Consider the following 26061-nt stretch of genomic DNA (forward strand, 5'->3'; position numbering starts at 1 on the left):
ACAGTTGTGGAAAATACTGTATATATTTTCCAGAAATTCAGTATTTATATGTAAATAGATGGTCATACTGTATTTAATAAAATTTACGTGATGGAAAATGGGAAACCGAGCCTGCGCCTGCGCATGAGGGGACTCGCCATCTTGGTTTTGAATTGGATACAACGGTAATATAATGGGAAGAATTTTTCGTGCTCTAGAGGTTAAAGTTGGATTGACACCTCTCAAATAGGAGGCGAAATTGTTGGATGTGCATTCCTGCATAACTTGAGATATCAGACGACTGGACAAGACAGCTCCAGGAACCTCAGATAAGCTCTAGATTTGTGTATAATTCTGGCCAGCAGTGTTTTCATAAATTTAGTTAGTGAGGTTTTTCTGAGTATGATACAACTTAATATCCAGTCAAATTGGTGAGTGATATTAAGATATATTTTCCTTCTGTTATGTATATGTGAATTTATATATAATAATTTTTTAATATACAGTCCACAAATTTATATATTTACCAGAATCCCTGATGTATAATTCATTTAATTAATAGGTCCAGAGCAACTTGTGGATATGACAGTGGTAGGTATCGAAGGGGGACATTTTTGCGACCTAGGTGTCCCAAATTCCTACTTGTCTAACTGATAAATAATAATTATCTATGTTCATTTACTGTTATGTACATCATTATACATACAGATAAATGCAATTTTCCACAACAGTTATTAGTCTGTATCACAGGGTATATATACCAGGAGACAGTTATTAGTCTATATCACAGGGTATATATACCAGGAGACAGTTATTAGTCTGTATCACAGGATATATATACCAGGAGACACAGTTATTAGTTTATATACACAAAGATAACTTTAATAATGTCTCTTAGAGATTAAATATTTTTGTTGTCTTTGTTAATGAATAGTGCAAACTAGTTTTTTTTATTTTTTATAGTGTGTGTGTTAACCTATATGTACTCACCTATATGTTATATATATATATATGTATATATATATATATGTATATATATGTATATATATATATGTATATATATATAAGTATATATATATATGTATATATATGTATATGGTAGGTTGGTAGACAGCAACCACCCAGGGAAGTACTACCGTCCTGCCAGATGACTGTGAAACAGAAACCTGTAACTGTTTTGCATGATGGTAGGATTGCTGGTTTCTTTTTCTGTCTCATAAACACGCTAGATAACAGGGATATCTTGCTACTCCTACTTACACTTTGGTCACACTTCACAGACACGCACATGCATATATATATACATACATCTAGGTTTTTCTCCTTTTTCTAAATAGCTCTTGTTCCTCTTTATTTCTTCTATTGTCCATGGGGAAGTGGAAAAGAATCTTTCCTCCGTAAGCCATGCGTGTCGTATGAGGCGACTAAAATGCCGGGAGCAATGGGCTAGTAACCCCTTCTCCTGTAGACATCTACTAAAAAAGAGAAGAAGAAAAACTTTATAAAACTGGGATGCTTAAATGTGCGTGGATGTAGTGCGGATGACAAAAAACAGATGATTGCTGATGTTATGAATGAAAAGAAGTTGGATGTCCTGGCCCTAAGCGAAACAAAGCTGAAGGGGGTAGGGGAGTTTCGGTGGGGGGAAATAAATGGAATTAAATCTGGAGTGAGGTTTTGTGTGCGAGGGGCTTGGACTTCCAGCAGGCATGCGTGAGCGTGTTTGATAGGAGTGAATGGAGACAAATGGTTTTTAATACTTGACGTGCTGTTGGAGTGTGAGCAAAGTAACATTTATGAAGGGGTTCAGGGAAACCGGCAGGCCGGACTTAAGATAAGATAAGATTTCGTTCGGATTTTTAACCCCGGAGGGTTAGCCACCCAGGATAACCCAAGAAAGTCAGTGCGTCATCGAGGACTGTCTAACTTATTTCCATTGGGGTCCTTAATCTTGTCCCCCAGGATGCGACCCACACCAGTCGACTAACACCCAGGTACCTATTTTCTGCTAGGTGAACAGGACAATAGGTGTAAGGAAACGTGTCGAAATGTTTCCACCCGCCGGGAATCGAACCCGGGCCCTCCGTGTGTGAAGCGGGAGCTTTAGCCACCAGGGAAGTACAGTGCCTGCACTCTGAAGGAGGGGTGTTAATGTTGCAGTTTAAAAACTGTAGTGTAAAGCACCCTTCTGGCAAGACAGTGATGGAGTGAATGATGGTGAAAGTTTTTCTTTTTCGGGCCACCCTGCCTTGGTGGGAATCGGCCAGTGTGATTAAAAAAAAAAATATATATATATATATATATATATATATATATATATATATATATATATATATATATATATATATATATATATATATATATATATATATATATAGAAGTGGAATATTGAAACAGCTTTAGGAAGAAATAGCAATATTGTGCCTTGCAGTGTTTATATTTGTGAGAGGTTATCTGTGGCTCCATAATTCGCACTAGAGATCCCGTCTGGATCATTTGCAATATTTTAATGATTACTATAGTGTTGTAATGATTAATTATGATTGGTGGAGGTCTCTGATGGGTGACCAATGAGCGACGTCCCATGTGACGTTGAGGAGGCTACCCAGCCTCTGATCATCTTAATCAACTCGAAATAATTACTTTTCTAACTATTCTTAGCGATATTTAGAGCTATTTAAAATTTGCATTGTTTCTGTGGATTGATATTGGGTTTATTACTTGTTAGTTTTTGGTTAATGTGTGTAAGCAGAGGGAAGGAAGAGGTTTAAATTGGAGACGAAATTCAAGTCAGTGGAAGGTTCCGGACACGAGAAACATATGATTCAATGGGAGTAAACAAAGTAAGAGCAGTGACGTCTCCACTCAGTCCTCCTCGCTTGTTTTACTCGTGATTTACCCTCTCATTCTGGGATAAACTATCCTGATACTAGGTAATATATTGAGCCATTGTGTTACTAGGTGTATGTGAGACCTGCAGCTCACAGGAGATATAAATACAGTGATAAAAGTTGTAATCTGTCGTGTGTCGAGGACAGTTTTTTCCTTCACCATCTTTTACCTTGACATTAATTTCACAGTACAGCTCACGGTCGTAATATTATTGGACACATTTGCAAAGGTTGTTTAACATTTCATGTTTTAAATGAAAATTTACTGAAGATGCAAGTATTTTCCTTTTTTTTTTTTTGAGTAAGCAGCGTATAAATATAAAAATGATTAACTATGTTCTACTTACTCGCCTGTATCTTACTCTTCCAACTTTTTACTTTATTTACTTTTCCTAGGTTAATTCTATATAATATGGCATTGTTTATCCCTAAAACTAATATGTAGCCTCAAAACCATTGTATAAATATTACTAGAAAATATTTGTTTTTGTCTGAGTGAATGTTGTTATTATTATAATTATTATTATAATTATTAGGTTTTTATTACAAGCATGTTTATAGTTCCAGCCATTGAATAAATAATGGTGAACGTATTTCCTTCTCTAGGCTCACCTATATTGGTAAGTGAGAATACCAGTGATTACAAGGTTAAAAAAATGTTTATTACACTGACAAATTTGCCTCCGCGTACACTAAACTGAATGGTTACTGTCCTGGCCATACAATGCATAAGTCATGAAAGACAGATGCATATACATAATTTATCATGATAATTAAAGTACAGCACTGTGTGACCCTTGTGGGTTTAGTGCTTAGTTTTGATTATTTGTTTTTTTTTTATAATTAAACAAGAATAAAAATTTCCCACTGTCTTTTGATAATTAAATAAGAATAAAAATTTCCTACTATTTTACACACAAAATGTCAAATTTATACCTACTTCATCCCCTTAAGGAAGGTTCCTCGAGGCTGGTGAGGGGCTCTTGATCTAGGGAAGTAGATCTGTGCTCCAGTTCCCTGAATTAAGCCTGAATACCTTCCATCCCTCCGCCACAGGTGCTGTATAATCCTGCGGGTTTAGCACTTCCCCTTTGGCCAGTCGACCCAACTTCTAACTTTCACAGTCACCGTCTGGTTGAATCCTCCCTTATACACAACTTTCCTTTTATGAATCTTAGTCCTGGCTTTGTCTCTGTAGATGCCTTCCTTTTCCAAAACATTGTAATATGCTCCAAACTTCAGAACACCCTCTTCCTCTTTCTCCTTTGGGTTTTCTTTCTTCTGCCTTGGGTGTTTGGTCTTTTATTTATTTGTTTTCCCCCCTCTGTGTTTTTGTTCCTACCTTTTGTGGGCCCCTAGCTCCCTTGCAGTGCTCCTCTTTCTTAGTCTTTGACTGACTCCACTACTACTACAACCACCACCACCACCTCTCTACCTCCTTTCCTATTATCTCTTATCCCAGCCCTGTCTGCTGGCTATATATACTGCCTCCTCTCCTTTCTGTTAGTGTGGCTTTGTAAGTGGTCCAAGTTGGAGTGAAACATGGTCATAAGTTCCCCTCCCCTCTGCTATTCCTTTTTACCTCATAAAAGTTTCTCGTGTGTACACTCGTCTATTTGCCGTTGCAGGGGTCGAGTCACAGCTCCTGGCTCTGCCTCTTCATTGATCACTACTAGGTCCACTCCCTCCCTGTGTGTGTGTGTGTGTGTGTGTGTGTGTGTGTGTGTGTGTGTGTGTGTGCATGCACATACATACATACAATGAATGCCATGAATTGCAGTGTCTTATGAAAAGTATTTTATTATGCCTTTTGTACCATAGCAGAATGTTTGATGAAATTGCATTCTACAAACTAAATTTAAATCTTTTGTACATTCCAGAAATGCCTCTCCTATACAGTGTGATTGCCAGAAGCACAACAGTCCTCGCCCGGTATGCAACGTGTGCTGGAAATTTTGCTGAGGTGACGGAGCAGATTTTGTCAAAGATTGCTCCCGGGGAGTCTGGACGTCTGACATATTCTCATGCATCATATCTGTTTCACTATGTTGCGGAGGAAGGTGTGGTGTACCTTTGCATCACTGATGATGTAAGTTAGCAATGCAGATAGTTTTAACTTCATGGGCATATGTAGCACAAAGGTTCTTGTTTTGGTTGTAATTCAAAGTTCATTTCTGAAGTTTCGTACACTTCAGAGGCTCTTAAGTTTTTCTTTTCTTAATTCTATTTTTTCCTTTTGCAATAGAGCCATACTCTGCCCTACATCATTAATTGGTTCCAAGAGCCGTGATGTAACCCGGTCGTAATTCCTTAAAATGATGACAAACACTGTAAAACTAACATAAATGACTTGCGAAAGAATATAATTGTTGCTAAACCTTAAAAAACACTAAAAACACATTTTAATCATATCTTTTTAAAGAATAATGAACACAGTTAAAAAATTATGACAGATAATGTCGCTGAGTGACGTAAAGTCAAACGTCATGATGTTCACTGAACTGAAATTACTCTAGAAAAGTGGTGTAAGAACATAAGAACATAAGAACGAAGGAACACTGCAGAAGGCCTACTGGCCCATGCGAGGCAGGTCCAAGTCCCTACCGGCTTAAGCCAATGCACCCAACCTAGTCAGGTCAGGTCACATTGACTTAAGGGAGGAACACGGCAACCGACCTGTTAGCACAAGCTATCAGGTCCAACTCACACCCACCCACATCTACTCATGTATTTATCCAACCTATTTTTAAAGCTACACAACGTTCTGGCCTCTATAACGGTACTTGGGAGTTTGTTCCACTCATCCACAACTCTATTACCAAACCAGTACTTTCCTATATCCCTCCTGAATCTGAATTTTTCCAACTTAAAACCATTGCTGCGAGTCCTGTCTAGGCTAGATATTTTCAGCACACTATTTACATCCCCTTTATTTATTCCTGTCTTCCACTTATAAACCTCAATCATATCCCCCCTAATTCTACGTCTTTCTAGAGAGTGCAGTTTCAGGGCCCTTAGTCTATCCTCATAGGGAAGGTTTCTGATACATGGGATCATCTTTGTCATCCTCCTTTGTACATTTTCCAGAGAATTTATATCCATTCTGTAATACGGTGACCAAAACTGTGCAGCATAATCTAAATGAGGCCTAACCAAGGATGTATAGAGTTGAAGAACAACCTGAGGACTCCTATTATTTATGCTTCTTGATATGAAGCCAAGGATTCTATTAGCTTTATTGCGAACACTTATGCACTGTTGTCTTGGTTTCAGATTACTGCTAACCAGAACTCCTAAATCTTTTTCGCAATCCGTAATATTAAGATCTACATTATTTAGTTTATATGTGGCATGGTTATTGTCCTGACCAACATTTAGAACTTTGCATTTGTCTATATTAAACTGCATCTGCCACTTCTCCGACCACTGCATCAGTCTATTCAAATCTTCCTGGAGTGCTCGAATGTCCTCGTCAGAATGAATTCGACGGCCTATTTTGGTGTCATCGGCAAACTTGCCGATGTCGCTCTTTATGCCCTCATCTATGTCGTTTATGTAGATTGTGAACAGCAGGGGGCCCAACACTGACCCCTGTGGAACACCGCTCGTGACGCTTCCCCACTCTGATTTCTCCCCATTTATGCAAACTCTCTGCTGCCTATTTGTCAACCATGCCTCTATCCAGGAAAAAATTTCTCCTCCTATTCCATGTGCTTTAATTTTCCTCAATAGTCTCTGATGTGGGACCCTGTCAAAAGCCTTACTGAAGTCCATATACACAATATCATATTCATTACCATGATCTACCTCCTCAAATACCTTAGTGAAAAAAGTTAATAAATTCGTAAGGCAGGAACGCCCCTTTGTAAAACCATGCTGAGATTCGTTGATTAATTTATGCTTTTCAAGGTGGCTACGAACTGCCTCGGCAATTATTGATTCCATAAATTTTCCCACTATGGAGGTTAGGCTTATTGGTCTATAGTTCGAAGCTAAGGACCTGTCACCTGTTTTGAAAATAGGTATCACATTTGCCATTTTCCACTTATCTGGCACCATGCCAGTTTGTAGTGATATGTTGAAAAGATTAGCCAAAGGTGTGCTAAGCTCCTCTTTACATTCCTTTAGAACCCTTGCATACAGTTCATCAGGGCCTGGGGATTTGTTAGGTTTTAATTTATCTATTTGCCTAAGGACCATGTCACTTGTGACCCTAATAGTGCACAGTTTATTATCGTCCTGTTCTACATAATTTATCATTACTGGAATATCGCTGGTATCCTCCTGTGTAAAAACTGAGAGGAAGTATGTGTTAAAAATTCTACACATTTCCTTATCACTGTCAGTGAGCTGACCCGAGGAACTTTTGAGTGGGCCTATCTTGTCCCTGATCTTACTTCTGTATACCTGAAAGAATCCTTTTGGGTTAGTCTTCGATTCTCTTGCAACTTTAACCTCATAATCTCTATGTGCTTTTCTAATTCCCTTTTTTATTTCTCTCTTTAACTGAATATATCGATTTCTTAATTGCCCCTCTCCTCTTTTGATTTGCCTATATATGCCTCTCTTTTGACCAATCAGATATTTTAATCTATTGTTCATCCATTTAGGATCATTTTTGTTTGATCTGATTTCCCTATTTGGAACATAATTTGACTGAGCAGCTAGAACTATGCCCTGGAAAGCATCATATCGGCAACCATCACCACCTACCTGACCCCTAGTCAGGTCATTCCAGTTCAGCCCACCTAAGTAATTTTTCAGTCCTATGAAATCAGCCAAGCGAAAGTCAGGGACGGAGACTTGATTGCCATTATTAGGGGAATTCCATGATATGTTAAAACTGAGTGATTTGTGATCACTCTCCCCAAGCTCATCATTAACCTCAAGATTATTAATTAGTGTTTCCCTACTGGCAAGAACCAAGTCAAGGAGGTTATTTCCCCTAGTTGGCTCTGTCACAAACTGTTTTAAAAAACAATCCTGGATCGTATCAAGAAAGTCACCCGACTCTAAATTTCCTGTCAAATTGCTCCAGTCAATCTGTCTATAGTTGAAATCTCCCATTAGCACAACATTTTCGTATGTAGATGCCTTACGAATTTCGTCCCATAGAAGTTTACTGCACTCCCTATCAAGATTTGGGGCCCTGTAAATCACACCCAAAATTAGTTTTTCTCGGCCCTCGAGAAGCTGTAACCAAACAGATTCAGTGGCTGACGCTTCTAATTTAATATCTTGTCTAACACAACAATTTAAATTGTCTCTGACATACATCGCTACTCCACCACCTTTCCTGTTGACCCTGTCAGTGTGGAATAATTTATAGCTTTGTATGTGACATTCAGAGGGCATCTCTCTATCTTTCAGATTGAGCCAGGTCTCTGTTATAGCAATAATATCTATGTTTCCTGCACTTGCAATTAATCTTAGCTCATCTATCTTATTTCTAACACTCCTGCTATTAGTATAGTAAACCTTAAGGGAGCTAGTCCCTTGCTGCCCTCTGCTGTCCCCCTTTGTTTGCTGACCTGTTCTATTGTCTTTATTTATAACTTCATGCTGAATGCCTTTTATACATTTACTGTTTCCAACCCTAGTGTTGCAACCTGCTTGTTTCCCACACACACCCATACCTCTATCTTCCATCAGTTTAAAATCATAGGCATTTCACCAATGGCCTTCTCAATCGAGTCTGCAAGTGCTACCACCCCTGCCCCAGAGAGATGAACCCCATCCCTTGCATACATATCATGTTTGCCATAAAAGTTGTTCCAGTTGTCAATGAATGGGATTGCAAGTTCCTTGCAGTATCTGTCTAGCCAGCAATTTACACCAATTGCCCTAGACAACCATTCATTTCCTACTCCCCTTCTAGGCAAGATGCTACATATGATTGGGATCCCTCCCTTAGACTTAATGAAATCTATAGCTGACCTGTACTTATCTAGCAGCTCTTCTCTCCTACCCTTCCCAATATCATTTCCACCAGCACTGAGACAGATAATGGGCTTGTTCCCATTACCTGACATGATATTATCCAGTCTGTTGACAATGTCCCCAACACCAGCTCCAGGGAAGCACACTCTATCTCTCATCTTCTTATTCCTATTACAAAAAGCACGATCAACATATCTTACCTGAGAGTCACCAACCACAAGAATGCGCTTACCTTCATTAGCAGGGGCAGTAGTACCCTTACCTTCACTGGCCACTGAAGTACATTCATCCTGGAGAACAGAGAAGCGATTTCCTACCTTCAGATCTGCACTCTTAACTTTCCTTACTCTGATGCGCCTCCCATTACTGTGAACAACTCGCCACTTGTAGCAGGTGCTGGGCTGCACCTCACTGCTGGTAGCCGTTGCTACCACCCCACCTACAGCCTCCTCACAGTGAGAGACAGACTGCACCTCACTGCTAGAAGCCTCATTCCCCACATCTCCAACCACCTCACACTCTCTCCCAGGCCCATTGAGGTGGACCTTCAGCCTCCTAATCTCCTCCTGGAGAAGCAAGACCTCCTCCTTCAACTCTCCAACCTCAGCTTTTAAAACACTGTAGAAGCAAGCCATGCTTTGTAACCGTCCACGCTAATCCCCAAGCAGCTCAGGGTCTGTGACCTCACGTGACGACTGACCACTGAACACTGACGACTGACCACTGAACACTGACGACTGACCACTGAACACTGACGACTGACCACTGAACACTGACGACTGACCACTGAACACTGAAAGTGAATTTGTAAAAGTGAATTTGACATAGGCTAAAATGACATAAAGCCAGGTAGGGCAGTACTGCTGTGCTAGCCCTGGTATTGTGTTTTATTTACATATATTACAAATATATCACTTTTTTAAGTAGTGTATGAACCAGAGCATATATACTTTTTTTATCACATAAGCTGTAGTGTCAGTGTGTGCTAATGTTATGTTAAATGTGTACATAATAGTGATGTTACTGAAATTTAAATTGGTATATGAGTGTTTCATTTACAATCAGATTGATTTTACTTTTTCCTTTAAGCTTAAAAATGTTGTAAATGCATTATTACTTGTATAGTGTTAAGAAGTTTTAAGTGTCATACATGTATATCTTTCTTTCAACACACCGGCCGTATCCCACCAAGGCAGGGTGACCCAAAAAGAAAAACAAAAGTTTCTCTTTTAAATTTAGTAATTTATACGGGAGAAGGGGTTACTAGCCCCTTGCTCCCAGCATTTTCGTCGCCTCTTACAACACGCATGGCTTACGGAGGAAGAATTCTGTTCCACTTCCCCTTGGAACTAGAAAGAAAGTAGAAGAAAACCCAAAGGGGTGTGTATATATATGCTTGTGCATGTATGTGTAGTGTGACCTAAGTGTAAGTAGAAGTAGCAAGACTTACCTGAAAATCTTGCATGTTTATGAGACAGAAAAAAGGACACCAGCAATCCTACCAACATGTAGAACAATTACAGGCTTTCGTTTACACTCACTTGGCAGGATGGTAGTACTTCCCTGGGCGGTTGCTGTCTACCAACCTACTACCTAGGATATACGTATATATATATATACATGTATATATATATATATACACATATATATATACATATACGTATATATATACACCTACCATCCGACTTACGACCTGCTCTACTTACGACCACTCGACTTACGACCGTGTTTTTTATGGCAAATTTCTGGGAAATAAACAACTATTTGTGTTGTACAAAGTGTTTATCCTAAACCTTACAGTATATAATACAGTACTAACAACATAAAAAGTAAAGTAAAACATGAAATACCAAAATAAAACAATAAAATAGTCATTACAAAAATGTTTTGTTGATATTCAGTAGTAAAGTTCGACTTACGACTGGTTTCTCGGAACCGAACTCGGTCGTAAGTCGGATGGTAGGAGTGATTGGTGGAATGATGAAGTAAAGGGTGTGATAAAAGAGAAAAAGGTAGCTTATGAGAGGTTTTTACAAAGCAGAAGTGTTATAAGAAGAGCAGAGTATATGGAGAGTAAAAGAAAGGTGAAGAGAGTGGTGAGAGAGTGCAAAAGGAGAGCAGATGATAGAGTGGGAGAGGCACTGTCAAGAAATTTTAATGAAAATAAGAAAAATTTTTGGAGTGAGTTAAACAAGTTAAGAAAGCCTAGGGAAAGTATGGATTTGTCAGTTAAAAACAGAGTAGGGGAGTTAGTAGATGGGGAGATGGAGGTATTAGGTAGATGGCGAGAATATTTTGAGGAACTTTTAAATGTTAAGGAAGAAACAGAGGCAGTAATTTCATGCACTGGTCAGGGAGGTATACCATCTTTTAGGAGTGAAGAAGAGCAGAATGTAAGTGTGGGGGAGGTACGTGAGGCATTACGTAAAATGAAAGGGGGTAAAGCAGCTGGAACTGATGGGATCATGACAGAAATGTTAAAAGCAGGGGGGGATATAGTGTTGGAGTGGTTGGTACTTTTGTTTAATAAATGTATGAAAGAGGGGAAGGTACCTAGGGATTGGCAGAGAGCATGTATAGTCCTTTTATATAAAGGGAAAGGGGACAAAAGAGACTGTAAAAATTATAGAGGAATAAGTTTACTGAGTATACCAGGAAAAGTGTACGGTAGGGTTATAATTGAGAGAACTAGAGGTAAGACAGAATGTAGGATTGCGGATGAGCAGGGAGGTTTCAGAGTGGGTAGGGGATGTGTAGATCAAGTGTTTACATTGAAGCATATATGTGAACAGTATTTAGATAAAGGTAGGGAAGTTTTTATTGCATTTATGGATTTAGAAAAGGCATATGATAGAGTGGATAGAGGAGCAATGTGGCAGATGTTGCAAGTATATGGAATAGGTGGTAAGTTATTAAATGCTGTAAAGAGTTTTTATGAGGATAGTGAGGCTCAGGTTAGGGTTTGTAGAAGAGAGGGAGACTACTTCCCGGTAAAAGTAGGTCTTAGACAGGGATGTGTAATGTCACCATGGTTGTTTAATATATTTATAGATGGGGTTGTAAAGGAAGTAAATGCTAGGGTGTTCGGGAGAGGAGTGGGATTAAATTTTGGGGAATCAAATTCAAAATGGGAATTGACACAGTTACTTTTTGCTGATGATACTGTGCTTATGGGAGATTCTAAAGAAAAATTGCAAAGGTTAGTGGATGAGTTTGGGAATGTGTGTAAAGGTAGAAAGTTGAAAGTGAACATAGAAAAGAGTAAGGTGACGAGGGTGTCAAATGATTTAGATAAAGAAAAATTGGATATCAAATTGGGGAGGAGGAGTATGGAAGAAGTGAATGTTTTCAGATACTTGGGAGTTGACATGTCGGTGGATGGATTTATGAAGGATGAGGTTAATCATAGAATTGATGAGGGAAAAAAGGTGAGTGGTGCGTTGAGGCATATGTGGAGTTAAAAAACGTTATCTATGGAGGCAAAGAAGGGAATGTATGAAAGTATAGTAGTACCAACACTCTTATATGGGTGTGAAGCTTGGGTGGTAAATGCAGCAGCGAGGAGACGGTTGGAGGCATTGGAGAGGTCCTGTTTAAGGGCAATGTGTGGTGTAAATATTATGCAGAAAATTCGGAGTGTGGAAATTTGGAAAAGGTGTGGAGTTAATAAAAGTATTAGTCAGAGGGCAGAAGAGGGGTTGTTGAGGTGGTTTGGTCATTTAGAGAGAATGGATCAAAGTAGAATGACATGGAAAGCATATAAATCTATAGGGGAAGGAAGGCGGGGTAGGGGTCGTCCTCGAAAGGGTTGGAGAGAGGGGGTAAAGGAGGTTTTGTGGGCAAAGGGCTTGGACTTCCAGCAAGCGTGCGTGAGCGTGTTAGATAGAAGTGAATGGAGACGAATGGTACTTGGGACCTGACGATCTGTTGGAGTGTGAGCAGGGTAATATTTAGTGAAGGGATTCAGGGAAACCGGTTATTTTCATATAGTCGGACTTGAGTTCTGGAAATGGGAAGTACAATGCCTGCACTTTAAAGGAGGGGTTTGGGATATTGGCAGTTTGGAGGGATATGTTGTGTATCTTTATATGTGTATGCTTCTAAACTGTTGTATTCTGAGCACCTCTGCAAAAACAGTGATAATGTGCTTGTGTGGTGAAAGTGTTGAATGATGATGAAAGTATTTTCTTTTTGGGGATTTTCTTTCTTTTTTGGGTCACCCTGCCTCGGTGGGAGACGGCCGACTTGTTGAAAAAAAAAAAAAATAAAAAAATATGTATTTTAACAAGTCGGCCGTCTCCATGGGGAAGTGGACCAGAATTCTTCCTCCGTAAGCCATGCATGTTGTAAGAGGCGACTAAAATGCCGGTAGCAAGGGGCTAGTAACCCCTTCTCCTGTATATATTACTCTATTTGAAAGGAGAAACTTTCGTTTTTCCTTTTGGGCCACCCCACCTCGGTGGGATGCAGCTGGTACATTGAAGGAAAGAAAAGATATACGTATATATATATTTTTTTCAGTGAACCAGTCATATCCCACCAGCCAGGGTGACCTAAAAAGAAAAACAAAAGTTTTTCTTTTAAAATTAAGTAATATATATACAGCCTCTCCTCACTTAATGATGTACTCGTTTGCCAACAACTCGGACTTACGAGCTCTCTGACCAGTATTCATACCTAAATAATTTATATTAGAGCTGATTTCCTCCATTCTGTTTATTACAATATACAGTACGGTACTGTATAAACATTTAAAAATATACCAGAAATGTTATAAATGGTGCAAAGGTGACATTAAAACAATATCAAAGATGGTTGACACAAACCCACTACCATTATAGTATGCTCCTCACTTAGCAACAAATTCTTTTACTGACGTGATCTTAGGAATGGAACTCTGTTGTTAAGTGAGGAGAGGCTGTACAATATAAATACACATACAGCATTATTAACTGTAATAAGACATTTGCGAGTTAAATACAGTAGTATTTTGTGTTCATATGTATAATTGTAAATTTATTTCAACAGGAGTTTGAGAGGCAGCGAGCTTTCTTGTTTCTGGAGGATGTGAAACAGAGGTTCCAGATCACATACGGGCCTCGGATCCATGCTGCTTTACCGTATGCAATGAACAGTGAATTTGCTCAGGTAATTAGAAGACTAAAATACACAAATAACCCACATACTTGAAACTAGCTTATGATGTTAATGGTTCGGGTTGGACCGAAACATGTTTGTGTATTGTTCCAGTCACGGTATTGTGCCTTTTTTATTCTTTAAGACCGAGTGTTGATGCTGTTATTTATTCATGCTGTAAGTCTAGTTTTGATCAATTAGACACATGTGCAACACTTGGTTATGTTTATTGTGGAAACATTTCACCACTCAGTGGCTTCATCAGTCCAGTACAAAGCAGAATGGTGAAAATCAGAAGGAGTTTGTGGTAATCAGTCCATCAGCCTGGAGTTGATGTAGTCAGTCCATCAATCTTGCTTACCTCAAACTCCTTCTGATCTTCACCATTCTTCTTCAGTAGGACTGATGAAGCCACTGTGTGGCAAAACTTTTCCTCAGTAAAGATACCCAAGTGTTGCACACGTGTCTCTGAATCATTTATCTACAAGACTAGTTTTAATAATTATAGAAGCATTGCTACTCTAGGATAGGTAATGGCTGTCATGATTTTCCTCTAGCAGATAAATGCTTTTGGATATTTTCATCATGTCATTGTATAATGATTTATTTTGTGTTTTTATACTCCTTGAAAGATTGTTTTTATCTGTTTTATACTTGAAGTTTGTGTACAAACTTCATGGCCTCATCAGAAGCGTATAATGTACTTTATTAATGAATTGTACGTTGAAGTGAAAAAACTAGCAAAAATTACATCTTGATGGACTAAGAAGGCAGCCAAAGGCAGACTTTGTTTCCCTAAAATACAGATAAGACAAAAAACTGATGCAGTTGATCAACATGAGTACATTTCTCTACACTTTTATAAACTGTAAAATTGAAACCCTGTAAAACTGTTATGTTGTTGCCAGATTTGACAATAGCTTATATCAACTTAGCAAGAAAAAATACAAAAATAAGAGGAAAATCTTTAATTGCATTGATTCGTAAAACTGCTTTTAGATATAAACATGTGAAATTGAGCATTCCCTGAGTGTGTTGAATGAGGAGGAGTTGTATAGTATTTGTATATTAATTTCCAGGTCAGCTGTGTATTCTATCACACAAGGCTAATAAGTCTAAGTGCTCCTTAAATCCCACTTGCCCACACTATTCACATGATATTCTCAGCAGTCATGATTCATGTTATGTATTTAAATTTTTATGCTAATTGAATTTTACATGAGTATTTTACTTTATCCCACAAAAGTTTTCATACTGTAATATGATCAGATATCTAACTGACGTAAAAATGACTCCTCTAACAAATTTCGAGTACAATGTGATTCTTTTCAGGTTCTTGCTAGTCAGATGAAACATTACACAGAGTCACGAGATATTGACAAGATCTCTCGTCTGCAAGGTGAAGTGAGTGATGTGAAGGATATTCTCGTGAAGAATATTGGTGAGTTGAAGTGTTCTTGGAGATTGTTCAGATTTTAAATATAGTTCAAATTTCAATTTACTGTTAGTAGTATTGTACTGTATACTATAGCAGATATTTGGCTGTTTGGAGTGATACCCAAACTGTCATATTTGGGCACCTCTGTGAAGACACTGATTATGTGTGAATGATGGTGAAAGTGTTTTTCTTTTTTGGGTCATCCTGCCTTGGTGAGAGATGGCTGGCATGTTGAAAAAAAAAATTGGCATAAAATATAAGACAGGAAATGAATGATGGTGAAAGTGTTTTCCTTCATAAGATCATCCTTCCTAGGTGGGGAAATGGCTAATATGTTAGTAAAATGTATATACACTACCTATGCTGCACTCTATTTGTTTGTACTTGTAGGGTCAAAGTAAATTATTGTAGTAATGAAAGACTAAGTATGTGAGCAGTGCTTTGGGGGAAGAAGTTTGCTGCACTCTACACCACCACAGATGCATTGTTCCATGTATGTACAATATTTGAGCAATGTAACATTAATGAACCTCATGGGGAAGTGGAGAAGAATTCTTCCTCCATAAGCTGCCATGCATGTTGTAAGAGGAAACGAAAATGCCAGGAGCAAGGGGCTAGTACCCTCTGTACAAGTTACTAAATGTAAAAACGAAGAATCCTCTATTTCAGGTTGCCTTGCCTTAGTGGGAGATGGCTGTTGTCCTTAAAAAAAAAAAAAGTAGGAATTCAGGGAAACCAGTTAACTGGACTTTAGTCCTGGAAGTGGAAAAAAAGTCTGCACTCTGAAGGATAGATGGGAATTTTGCAGCCAACAGGTCATTTGAGTTGGAATGTCTGCCCGCTTCTGGTAAGACAGTAATTTAATGAATGATGATGTATGCATTTCCTTGGGTTACTCTACATTGGTGGGATATGACCTATGTGTAAAGAAACTATGCCAGAAATTACTCCTTTATAGATTACTACTGTATTTCAAAGTATTTAATTCCCACCCTGCCTTGGTGGAAGACAGTAAGTTTGTTGAAAAAAAAATTATTGCATTTATAGTATCTGACAGAGAGGATACTCTTTTATTGAACAATGATATGTGTATTTTTTGGGGGGGAGTTAGATATTGCAGCATTAGATTGCTTCACTGAGGTAGCTGCTGGTGATCTCCATTTTTTGAGGTCGACATAGTAGAACTGAAGTACAAGTATCAATATATTCATGAGGAAGTGCTAAACTCGAAGGGGTAATACGGTGCTTGGAGAATGGGAAGTGTAGGGAGTAATCAGTTTTTGATCTGAAGAAAGGAAGGGTAATTACAGTTCCTCAGATCGAGAGCCAGTCACCAGCTTGAAGTCACCTTCCTTAAAGGGAATGCAAGTACTGTATTATACTGTACTTATCTCACCCACTTGTAGCTGGGGTTGAGTTACTTAAACTTTCAAAATAGTCATGATAAAGCAAGTAGTTTTGGTGAGACATGCATATAGTAGGCTTTCAGTGCTAATTGCAGCTTTCCCTTAAATGGTAAGTGAAAAAAATATATCATGGTGGGAGATAGCCAGTGTATTAAAAAAATTGTGAAAATGATTTCATATCACTTAACATTGTTAATTTATTTTTCAGAGAACCTGGCATGTAGAGGAGAGAGACTTGAACTGTTGATTAATAAGACTGAGAACCTCAACAATTCGGTAAGAACTTGTAATGTACTGGGTGTCTTGAAGAAGGCGTTGGACAGGCACCTAAAGTCAGTACCTGACTAGCCAGGATGTTCATACATCGGGTTGCATGCTGCCAACAGTAACAGCCTGGTTGATCAGGCCCTGATCCACCATGAGGCCTGGTCACAGACCATGCCACGGGGACTTCGACCCCCAAAACCCTCTCCAGGTATACTCAAGGATATACTGTACATCTTGTTGCTGAAAGTTCATCTGCATTAATTACTCTGTAATACAGTACACCCCCGCTTTACGATCAGCTCCCAGTGCGACCAATTATGTAAGTGTATTTATGTAAGTGTGTTTGTATGTGTATGTTTGGGGGTCTGAAATGGACTAATCTACTTCACAATATTCCTTATGGGAACAAATTCGTTCAGTACTGGCGCCTGAACATACTTCTGGAATGAAATAATATCGCAAACCGGGGGTCCACTGTATTACAGTATATCTTCATGATGAACATTTACTTTTGTCATATAAATTTGTTAGGCTTCATTATTATTATTAAATCCAATAAACAACTGTCAGAATAAACAGAAGGATGGATGGGAGGCTTGAACATTGGTTCTACAGGGCTTCTGTTAGAAGCTCTGTAGCCTAAACAGTTGAATGATGGACTTGTCAATTTTGGCACCATGGTTTGAACCTCATGTACATCCTTCTGTTTATTCATTATCATCATCCATGGGGAAGTGGAACAGAATTCTTCCTCCGTAAGCCATGCGTGTTGTAAGAGGCGACTAAAATGCCGGGAGCAAGGGGCTAGTAACCCCTTCTCCCGTATAAATTACTAAATTTAAAAAGAGAAACTTTGTTTTTCTTTTTGGGCCACCCTGCCTTGGTGGGATACGGCCGGTTTGTTGAAAAAAAAAAAAAAAATATATTGAATGACTGTGAATTGGGAGGTAATCAGGTTTGATCTAGAGAAGGGAAAGGTAGCTCCAGTTGCTTAGATCAAGAGCCCTTGAGCAGCATCAAGGCAGCTCCTTGAAAGGGTTTCCTTAATAATATTTAACCTTGTTATTTATATCAGATGTATGTTAAAGATTAATACCTTGAGTATATCTAGAGAGGGTTTCAGGGGTCAACACCCCCATGGGCTGGTGTGTGACCACACCTCATGATGCTCATAATTTTAAAATAAGTTTCAAGCTAGTTCCATTAGTTTTTTTTTTTATTCAATTTTTTAACTTTGTATTTCCGTAGTATTTTTGTCTCTTTTATAATAAAATAATTTACAACCAGTTTAATGTCTTAACCCTTGAATACAATTTTTTTAATTATTATGCATTTGCAGTACATTGTTTCTCATATTTCCACTCTTAGTTGTTTTGTATAATTACAGTGGAACCTCGGTTTTCATGATTAATCCGTTCGAAAAAGTCTGACGATCAACTGAATTGTACGAAAACAAAAGCAATACTATTTCCCATAAGAAATAATGTAAATGCAAATACTCCGTTCCAGACACCCAAAAATATTAACAAAAAATACATTCAATGGAGAATAACTATAGTTTTACATACAAACTAGGGCGTATGAAAACCAAGGTTCCACTGTATACATTATTCATATACCGTATATCGCGGCTTATAAGACTTGTTTTAGTTTCAATGAATCGGCATCGAACGTAACTGGGAGAGCTACATCCCACCCCACACCCCAGCCTTATAGCTCCTGTCATTGACCTTCAGTTTATAAGACGTAGGGTGGTTTTTGGAGATATTTTATGGAAAAAAATGCATCTTATAAGCTGCAAAATGCGATACATGCTTAAAATGTTTTTATTTCTGAAACACTGCATTTACACAGTAGACATCTTCAGTCAAATAGTACAGAAGTGAGTTAATATGAAGTCAGCAACGGAGAGATAAAGATGTGATCTGTCCATTAGCCTTGTAATTTTGAGGTGGCGAGTCTCTCGTCTTTGATTCAGCTCCATAGTCTTGAACAATACTATGACTTCATAGTTGAGGGACTGATCACATCATCTTTGCCTTTCCACTTAATATAATAATTCATGTTAAGCACTAAACCCACATGGGTCATTCAGAGTGTGATGTGTTGGAGGCTTGATCTTCCATCTTCCGAGTGCAAGAGGTGTACTTCCTATTTGTCCTTGCCTACCCACTGCTGTTGTTGTTTCCAATCACCTCTGTATTTAGCTGACAGAACATTGCTGTGTAGGCAAAATGTTTCAGAAATAAAGATTCCTTAACTGTCTTACTCCTCTACTTGTCAGTATTGTATTTTTTCTCTCGGCACACTGGTCGTCTGCCGCCCAGGCAGGGTAACCCAAAAAAGGAGAAAGCACTAAAATGTTTATCTTCTTTTTACATTTAGTAATTTATTTGGGAGAAGGGGTTACTAGCCCCTTGTCAGTACAGTATTGTGTATCATTATCATAATAATACTTGCATTTGCAACAAGTAATAATGACGGGGAAACACCTGGAAGGGTTGAGGAAATCTTAAGGATAATTTACATCTTTATTTTTTCAGGCTGTTACCTTCAAGACTACAAGCCGTACACTATCCAGAAGCCTTTGGTGGAAGAATGTTCGCATTATAATATTCATTGTCTTGGGAATAGGGGTAAGTGTCTTCTGTTGGAAATCTTTCTTTTAAAATATTTTCATTTGTGTGAAAAGTGAATGTAGATGCTTATATAAATGTGCACTGATGTACAGTATTTATCTCTGTAGTTATACTTCCCCTTTAGCACTCCATACTTCCCTTACTGATTTTGCTTCTGAGATATTCTTCACTCTCACTAGTCTCTGATCTAGTGAGAGTGAAGAATATCTAGCACATCCTACCCTGCAGAGCTGTACAACCCTTATAGGTTTAACTCTGAGCTTTGATTGTAATAATAATCGCTCTGTTCTATATTAAGCTATTCTTTTCTTTGGAGAAGTTGTCAAACTTATGAGTAGCATATTGTACACAGTAGTGCATGTCTATCATGACACAAGTTGTTGACTCATTGGTGTAAAATACACTTACCAAGGGTAAGTTTTTATCATGGGTAGTTGTGCCTGAGTGTGAGCTTTGCTTATGCAGTTGTATAAAAGCACAACAATAATAATATGGAATATGGTAAATGCACAAGTTCTTGTTTATCCTCCTCAAAGTTGCAGCAGGTGAAGAGCACCGTAGTCTTGACGGAACCAAAGCACAGTCATGGAGCTACGGAGCTATGGTGCTCTTTGCCAACTTCAAGGCTGAGGGACTCATTACCTCATCTTTTGTTTATACTAATTCTTCATATTATGTCCTTTATATTGATAAAGCCACTTGTTGGCAAAACGTCTACAAATAGACATACCCAGATGTTGCACACATCTCTAATTCTTCATCTTGTTGGTATTTTATACCATATATGTTTAGATTTATTGATGTACATTCTTGTTATTTTTTTTTTTTAACAAGTTGGCCATCTCCCACCGAGGCAGGGTGACCCAAAAGAAAGAAAATACTTTCATCATTCAACACTTTCACCTCACTCATACATAATCAAGGTTTTTGCAGAGGTGCCCCGAACACAACAGTTTAGAAGCATATATGTGTAAAGATACACAGCATACCCCTCCAAACTGCCAATATCCTAAACCCCTCCTTTAAAGTGCAGTCATTGTACTTCCCATTTCCAGTACTCAAGTCTGGCTATATAAAAATAACCGGTTTCCATGAATCCCTTAACGAAATATTACCCTGCTTACACTCCACAAGCTCGTCAGGTCCCAAATACCATTTTTCTCCATTCTTTCTTTCTTTCAGCACACTGGCCGTATCCCACCGAGGCGGAGTGGCCCAAAAGAAAAAATGAAAGTTTGTCTCCATTCACTCCTATCTAACATACTCACGCATGCTTGCTGAAAGTCCAAGCCCCTCCCTCCAACTTTTTCGAGGATGACCCCTACCCTGCCTTCCTTTCCCTACAGATTTATACGCTCTCCATGTCATTCTACTTTGATCCATTCTCTTTAAATGACCAAACCACCTCAACAACCCCTCTTCAGCCTTCTGACTAATGCTTTTATTAACTCCACACCTTCTCCTAATTTCCACACTCCGAATTCTCTGCATAATATTTACACCACACATTGCCCTTAGACAGGACATCTCCACTGCCTCCAACCGCTTCCTCGCTGCAGCATTTACAACTCAAGCTTCACACCCATATAAGAGTGTTGGTACCACTATACTTTCATACATTCCCTTCTTTGCCTCCATAGATAATGTTTTTTGTCTCCACATATACCTCAATGCACCACTCACCATTTTTTCTTCATTAATTCTATGGTTAACTTCATCCTTCATACATCCATCCGCTGACACATCAACTCCCAAATATCTGAAAACATTCACTTCTTCCATACTCCTCCTCTCCAATTTGATATCCAATTTTTTTTTTATCTAAATCATTTGATACCCTCATCACCTTACTCTTTTCTATGTTCACTTTCAACTTTCTACCTTTATACACTTTTGTTATTTGCACCCTTCATAAATGTCACAAGTAATGTGTGCTGCTTTTCAGGTGAGCATCTACGTAATAGGTGCAATGGTTTGTGGCCTTGCCTGGCAGCAGTGTACTAAGAAGTAAAAGCTGTGCCTTTGAGAAGTTTAAGATATATGCTGCAGAGTATGTTTATACTACACTGTATTGTGTTTGTGATGAAGATATCCTTATCTGAGTGAGATGTTACTGAGCATAGCAGTAGTAGCATTGTGTGACCTAAGACAGATTTAGTCAGTAATACAATCACCAAGCAGGTTTGAAGAATAAAAGTCACAATACTATAGCTGGAAGATGTGACAACTCATCCACGACTTTAGAAAGGTAACTTTTTACGACATTTTGGACTGTCCTGGATAATGATCAGTGATAGCAATCCAGGATGGCCTGAAAAACGTTAGGTTTTCTTTCCAAATTGCTCATCATCTGTGAACTGAGTTGAGTTTTTAATGAAGGTGATTCTGTCCATTTAAAGCATTATGATTATATACAGTAGCCCACTTTCTTATATTTGAGTTGAAATATTTTCTCATTGCAATTTGAATTACAACTTTCTTATTTTTGAGCAGTCATAACAATGGTTGCTGCCGTGTGTTGGTAACACACTGTTCTGTACTGCAGTGTCTGATGAGGGACATGCATAGGTAGCCTCTGTTGAGATAATTACGTCTAAATAGTTTTTACTGTTATACTGTACTTGAACTATTATTTATGGGGCTACTTTCCTAGAGGCACTGTGAATACCAAATCTGGGCAAAAAAAAAAATTCTGACGACTTAATATGTTACAGAATGTTAGGTGGACAAACCACTAGTGTCCCTATTTCTGTAAAACTGTTGATAGTTATTTTATAACTCAAAATTCACTTGTACAGTATTAACACTTGTAAATTAAAGGGTGTATGTGAAATAATTTGTTTTACTTGTATTTATCATGATTCACAATGGCAGCATTAATCCACCCTACCAAAATGTTTTTGCTGAAATTTTAAAATCTTTCTCATTATGTTTTCTTTTGCAGTTTAATTGTTTATATAACCTTGTTAATTATGCAATTACTATTACTCAGTATACTGATAAGCATGCTTGTAGATTATCTCGAATTGAGATAAATAATTTGCAGTATTATTAGAATTATATGACAAGATTACCAAACAAATTGTTTTTAATCAAGCTTTCTGAATGATTAAAAAAATTCTTACAATGTGTGTTATACAGACCAGTTACACAGAATTGTTAGACTGCATCATTGTATAGGCATTTGCTGCACATATTCCATAGCCACTAAAGGCATTTAATGCATGCTTCCACTATATTATGATTATATCCATTGGGAAGTGCTTGTCCATTGTATTATGATTCCCTCATTATAATCTAATGATAGGAGTGTTACCAAGCTGCATAATATATATATATATAAAGAACACTTCTTTGAAGGGATGATTGGTCACTTAAACTACATATTTAATGATGTATGTATATCCAGCACTATGTAATATAGCCACAGTAAATGGTAATAAAATGCCAAGGTTTTTTGTCATGTATCAGTCTCGTATGATTGTAATTGAGAAATCACAAAAGTCCTGGGGATTTTATAACCATTCACAGTGTTGATGTTGCATATTAAGATATCACTTGTTTCTTGTGATCTTATTGCATCTTGCATTGTATTCACCATAATTTTTCACAGATTTTGAAAGTAACATTATTGCACTGATAAGATGCTAGCATATGTCTACTATTTTACAACAGAATATAATGTTTGAAAGTATTTTAAAGATTTTGCTATTATCAATGCTTATAGAATAAGTATAGTTTTTTGCAAAACTTAGTCAATTTTTTCTTGATATTTTGTGTTGGCAATGTATGTTTAAATTGGACTAAATACCTAAGAAAAATCCATGTAAATATTTTTGCATTAAGAGAATATGAAAGATTTGACATCATAAGTTGTATGAAGGTCAACAAGTGGGGCAGCACCAATGTGGGACCTGAAGCCCTCCAAAATTCCATCAGTCTCCCAACTCTCCCTCTCCCCCAGATAAAATTAATGCCCCCTGTTGCTTCCTCTTCCAGTCAGACTGCCTCCCCTTAGTCCCTCTTATATGAAACTATTGAAGCTGCCTCTGTCAGTGAGTCTCAGCCGTCATAATATAAATGATGTACAATACTGACAAATTGATGAGAATGACACGTACAACACTGGTATCTTTTTTTATCGACATTTAAAATACCTAGGTGCTGTGCATACATCTTTCTCATCAATGAGTCTCTGCTACTTGCAATTTTGTACATTGTATGAATAAATATTTGTTTATGGAATGAATAAATTGAATGATTAGTGTTGCTCACTAATGTTCCTTTGGTTAATTTTCTTTAGTACTGTAATATTCACTTAGCTGTTGACCTTAAAAAAAATGGTTAGATTTCAGTGTCAGTAAACAATACATGTATATCTTTGCACACATTGTTAAAGTGATGAAAATGGCACACTTTTCACACACCACTTTCTGAACTTTATTAAGCTTGTTATTGTGACAAAGTTACAGTGCATGCTTAACATTTTATTCATGTCTAACTTGTACATTTGTGTAGTGTGTCAGCATGATTATAATAGAATGGTTCAAAATCTGAATGTTTGTAAATATATTTAGTAAACTTATATTTTTTTTTTTTTTGAATGAGAAATATTGGATATGGAATGTATGAAATCAGGCAATAGATTTTTACTAGTAAATAGATTTGTACGTAATATGCTGTGATAGCACCTCTAATTTAAGCAGACATTTAAATATCTTTTTATACTTAATATATGCATAATGGAGACTCTGTTAATGAAGAGTTTAAGACTGTCTACATGATATTTTGTTCCTATATGAATTCATTAAAAATAAAAGGGCCTGTAGATTCTTCACTTGTTTTTACCTTGAGATATGGAGTGAAGCCATTGCACTATACAGTACAGTATAGTGAATTACTAGTGGGAATATACAGATTGAGGTGACACTATAAATGGAAGACTTGGGCATTTTTTGAGTGAGTATATTCTTGGTATTAATGTGATGTGATCTTTAAAAACTACAAGTTCCACTTTGGGTAAAACTAGTCCAGTTAATTGTGAAGTGACATCAGTTTTTATTATTTAAGCTCAAACGTGAGTAAGCTATTTGTATCACAAAATATGAAAATAACTTAGGGTGACACAAGTGATGTTTGCACCACCTGGTACAAACATCACTTGCAACTACTTACAAGTTTGAACCATTATAGGAAATACAGCACATTTTCCAAAGTGGATCTGATATCTGCTTCTGTTTATTTGTTCTCATACTGTCTGATAGTAATGATGAATATTGTATTGCTGTTATTTTGTTCATTTGCATACAAGAAGTTACTGTATTAAATATTTGATTTAATTTTGATACTCTTGATAAACAAAACTGAAAGAGTTGAAGTACTATATTAAAATGTATTGATGATTATGTCTTTTAATTATTTCCTACTGTATCATGTATTATAATCAAGAAGAGCTAAACACATAAGGGTCACAGTGCATGGGAAATGAAAGGGTAATCATGGTTATTACAAGGTAAGGGGTGGCAGAGTTAGTTCCTGAGATCAAGAAGCTTTTATCAGCATCAAGGCACCTCTGTTGAAAAGCATAAACTATACATATGACAAAAGTTTGTGTTCGTGAGCAGTGCTATATATATGACCCTTATGGGTTTAGCGCTTGGTTGTGATTATAATGATATATGTTCACGTACCTCTTAAGGGAGGTTCCTTGATGTTGGTGAGGGGCTCTTGATCTAGGGAATTGGACCTGTGCTCCAGTTCCCTGAATTTAGCCTGAATACCTTCCAAAATCCCCCCTTCCCATGCACTGTATAATCCTATGGGTTTAGCACTCTCCCATTATTATTATTATTACATACATGTTCATGTACATGTGGACACCTTAGAGCAAATGGTGTTAATATTAAACGTTAAACCCCCTTACTTGTACACTCGGTCTCTTGTATGTGCGGATGCATATATGTATATGCTCCTGGCAGGGCCTGGAGCTGTGACTCAACCTCTGCAACCATATACAGGCAAGTACGTGCAAACACATGAATCTAATATGGAGAATACAAACAGGAAATACTACAAATGTATCCAAACAAGCTGCATTATGACCCTTGTGGGTTTAGCACTTAGTTATGATTATAATAATAATCCAAACAAGCTACATGATAGGTATGACAGGTGACTACCAGAATATAACCCCCAGCAAATGCAAAACTATGAACATTGGGGAAAGGACAAAAAGTAGCTGGAAACAGAGTTAGGGAACAGAGGAGTGCAAATCACCCTGAAAGAGAAGGACCTCAGGGTGAGCACAGTTCTTAGCATATCTCTTACAGTACACACCAACAAAATAATTGCTGCAGAAAACACAA

The 26061-nt window shown here is 37.7% G+C and overlaps 1 protein-coding gene across 1 annotated transcript; it reads left to right on the forward strand.

Moving 5' to 3' along the window:
• Positions 1–2779: 2779 nt before the first annotated feature.
• On the forward strand, positions 2780–25098 carry Vamp7 (Vesicle-associated membrane protein 7). The gene is made up of 7 exons (XM_053797121.2): positions 2780–2912; positions 4751–4959; positions 13839–13958; positions 15279–15387; positions 16999–17066; positions 19601–19693; positions 21642–25098. The coding sequence occupies exons 2-7, from the start codon at positions 4753–4755 to the stop codon at positions 21705–21707; spliced, it is 663 nt and encodes a 220-aa protein (XP_053653096.1). The 5' UTR covers positions 2780–2912; positions 4751–4752; the 3' UTR covers positions 21708–25098.
• Positions 25099–26061: the final 963 nt, after the last annotated feature.

The sequence above is a fragment of the Cherax quadricarinatus genome, chromosome 79, assembly GCF_038502225.1.
Source record: "Cherax quadricarinatus isolate ZL_2023a chromosome 79, ASM3850222v1, whole genome shotgun sequence".
NCBI lineage: Eukaryota > Metazoa > Arthropoda > Malacostraca > Decapoda > Parastacidae > Cherax > Cherax quadricarinatus.

What these genes read in the sequence shown, in the direction of transcription:
- Vamp7 (XM_053797121.2), top strand. Translation starts at nt 4,753, where the DNA reads ATGCCTCTCCTATACAGTGTGATTGCCAGAAGCACAACAGTCCTCGCC. An exon ending in CTGAGAACCTCAACAATTCG is followed by an intron (nt 17,067 to 19,600) that starts GTAAGAACTTGT and finishes TTATTTTTTCAG; the next exon opens with GCTGTTACCTTCAAGACTAC. An exon ending in TCATTGTCTTGGGAATAGGG is followed by an intron (nt 19,694 to 21,641) that starts GTAAGTGTCTTC and finishes GCTGCTTTTCAG; the next exon opens with GTGAGCATCTACGTAATAGG.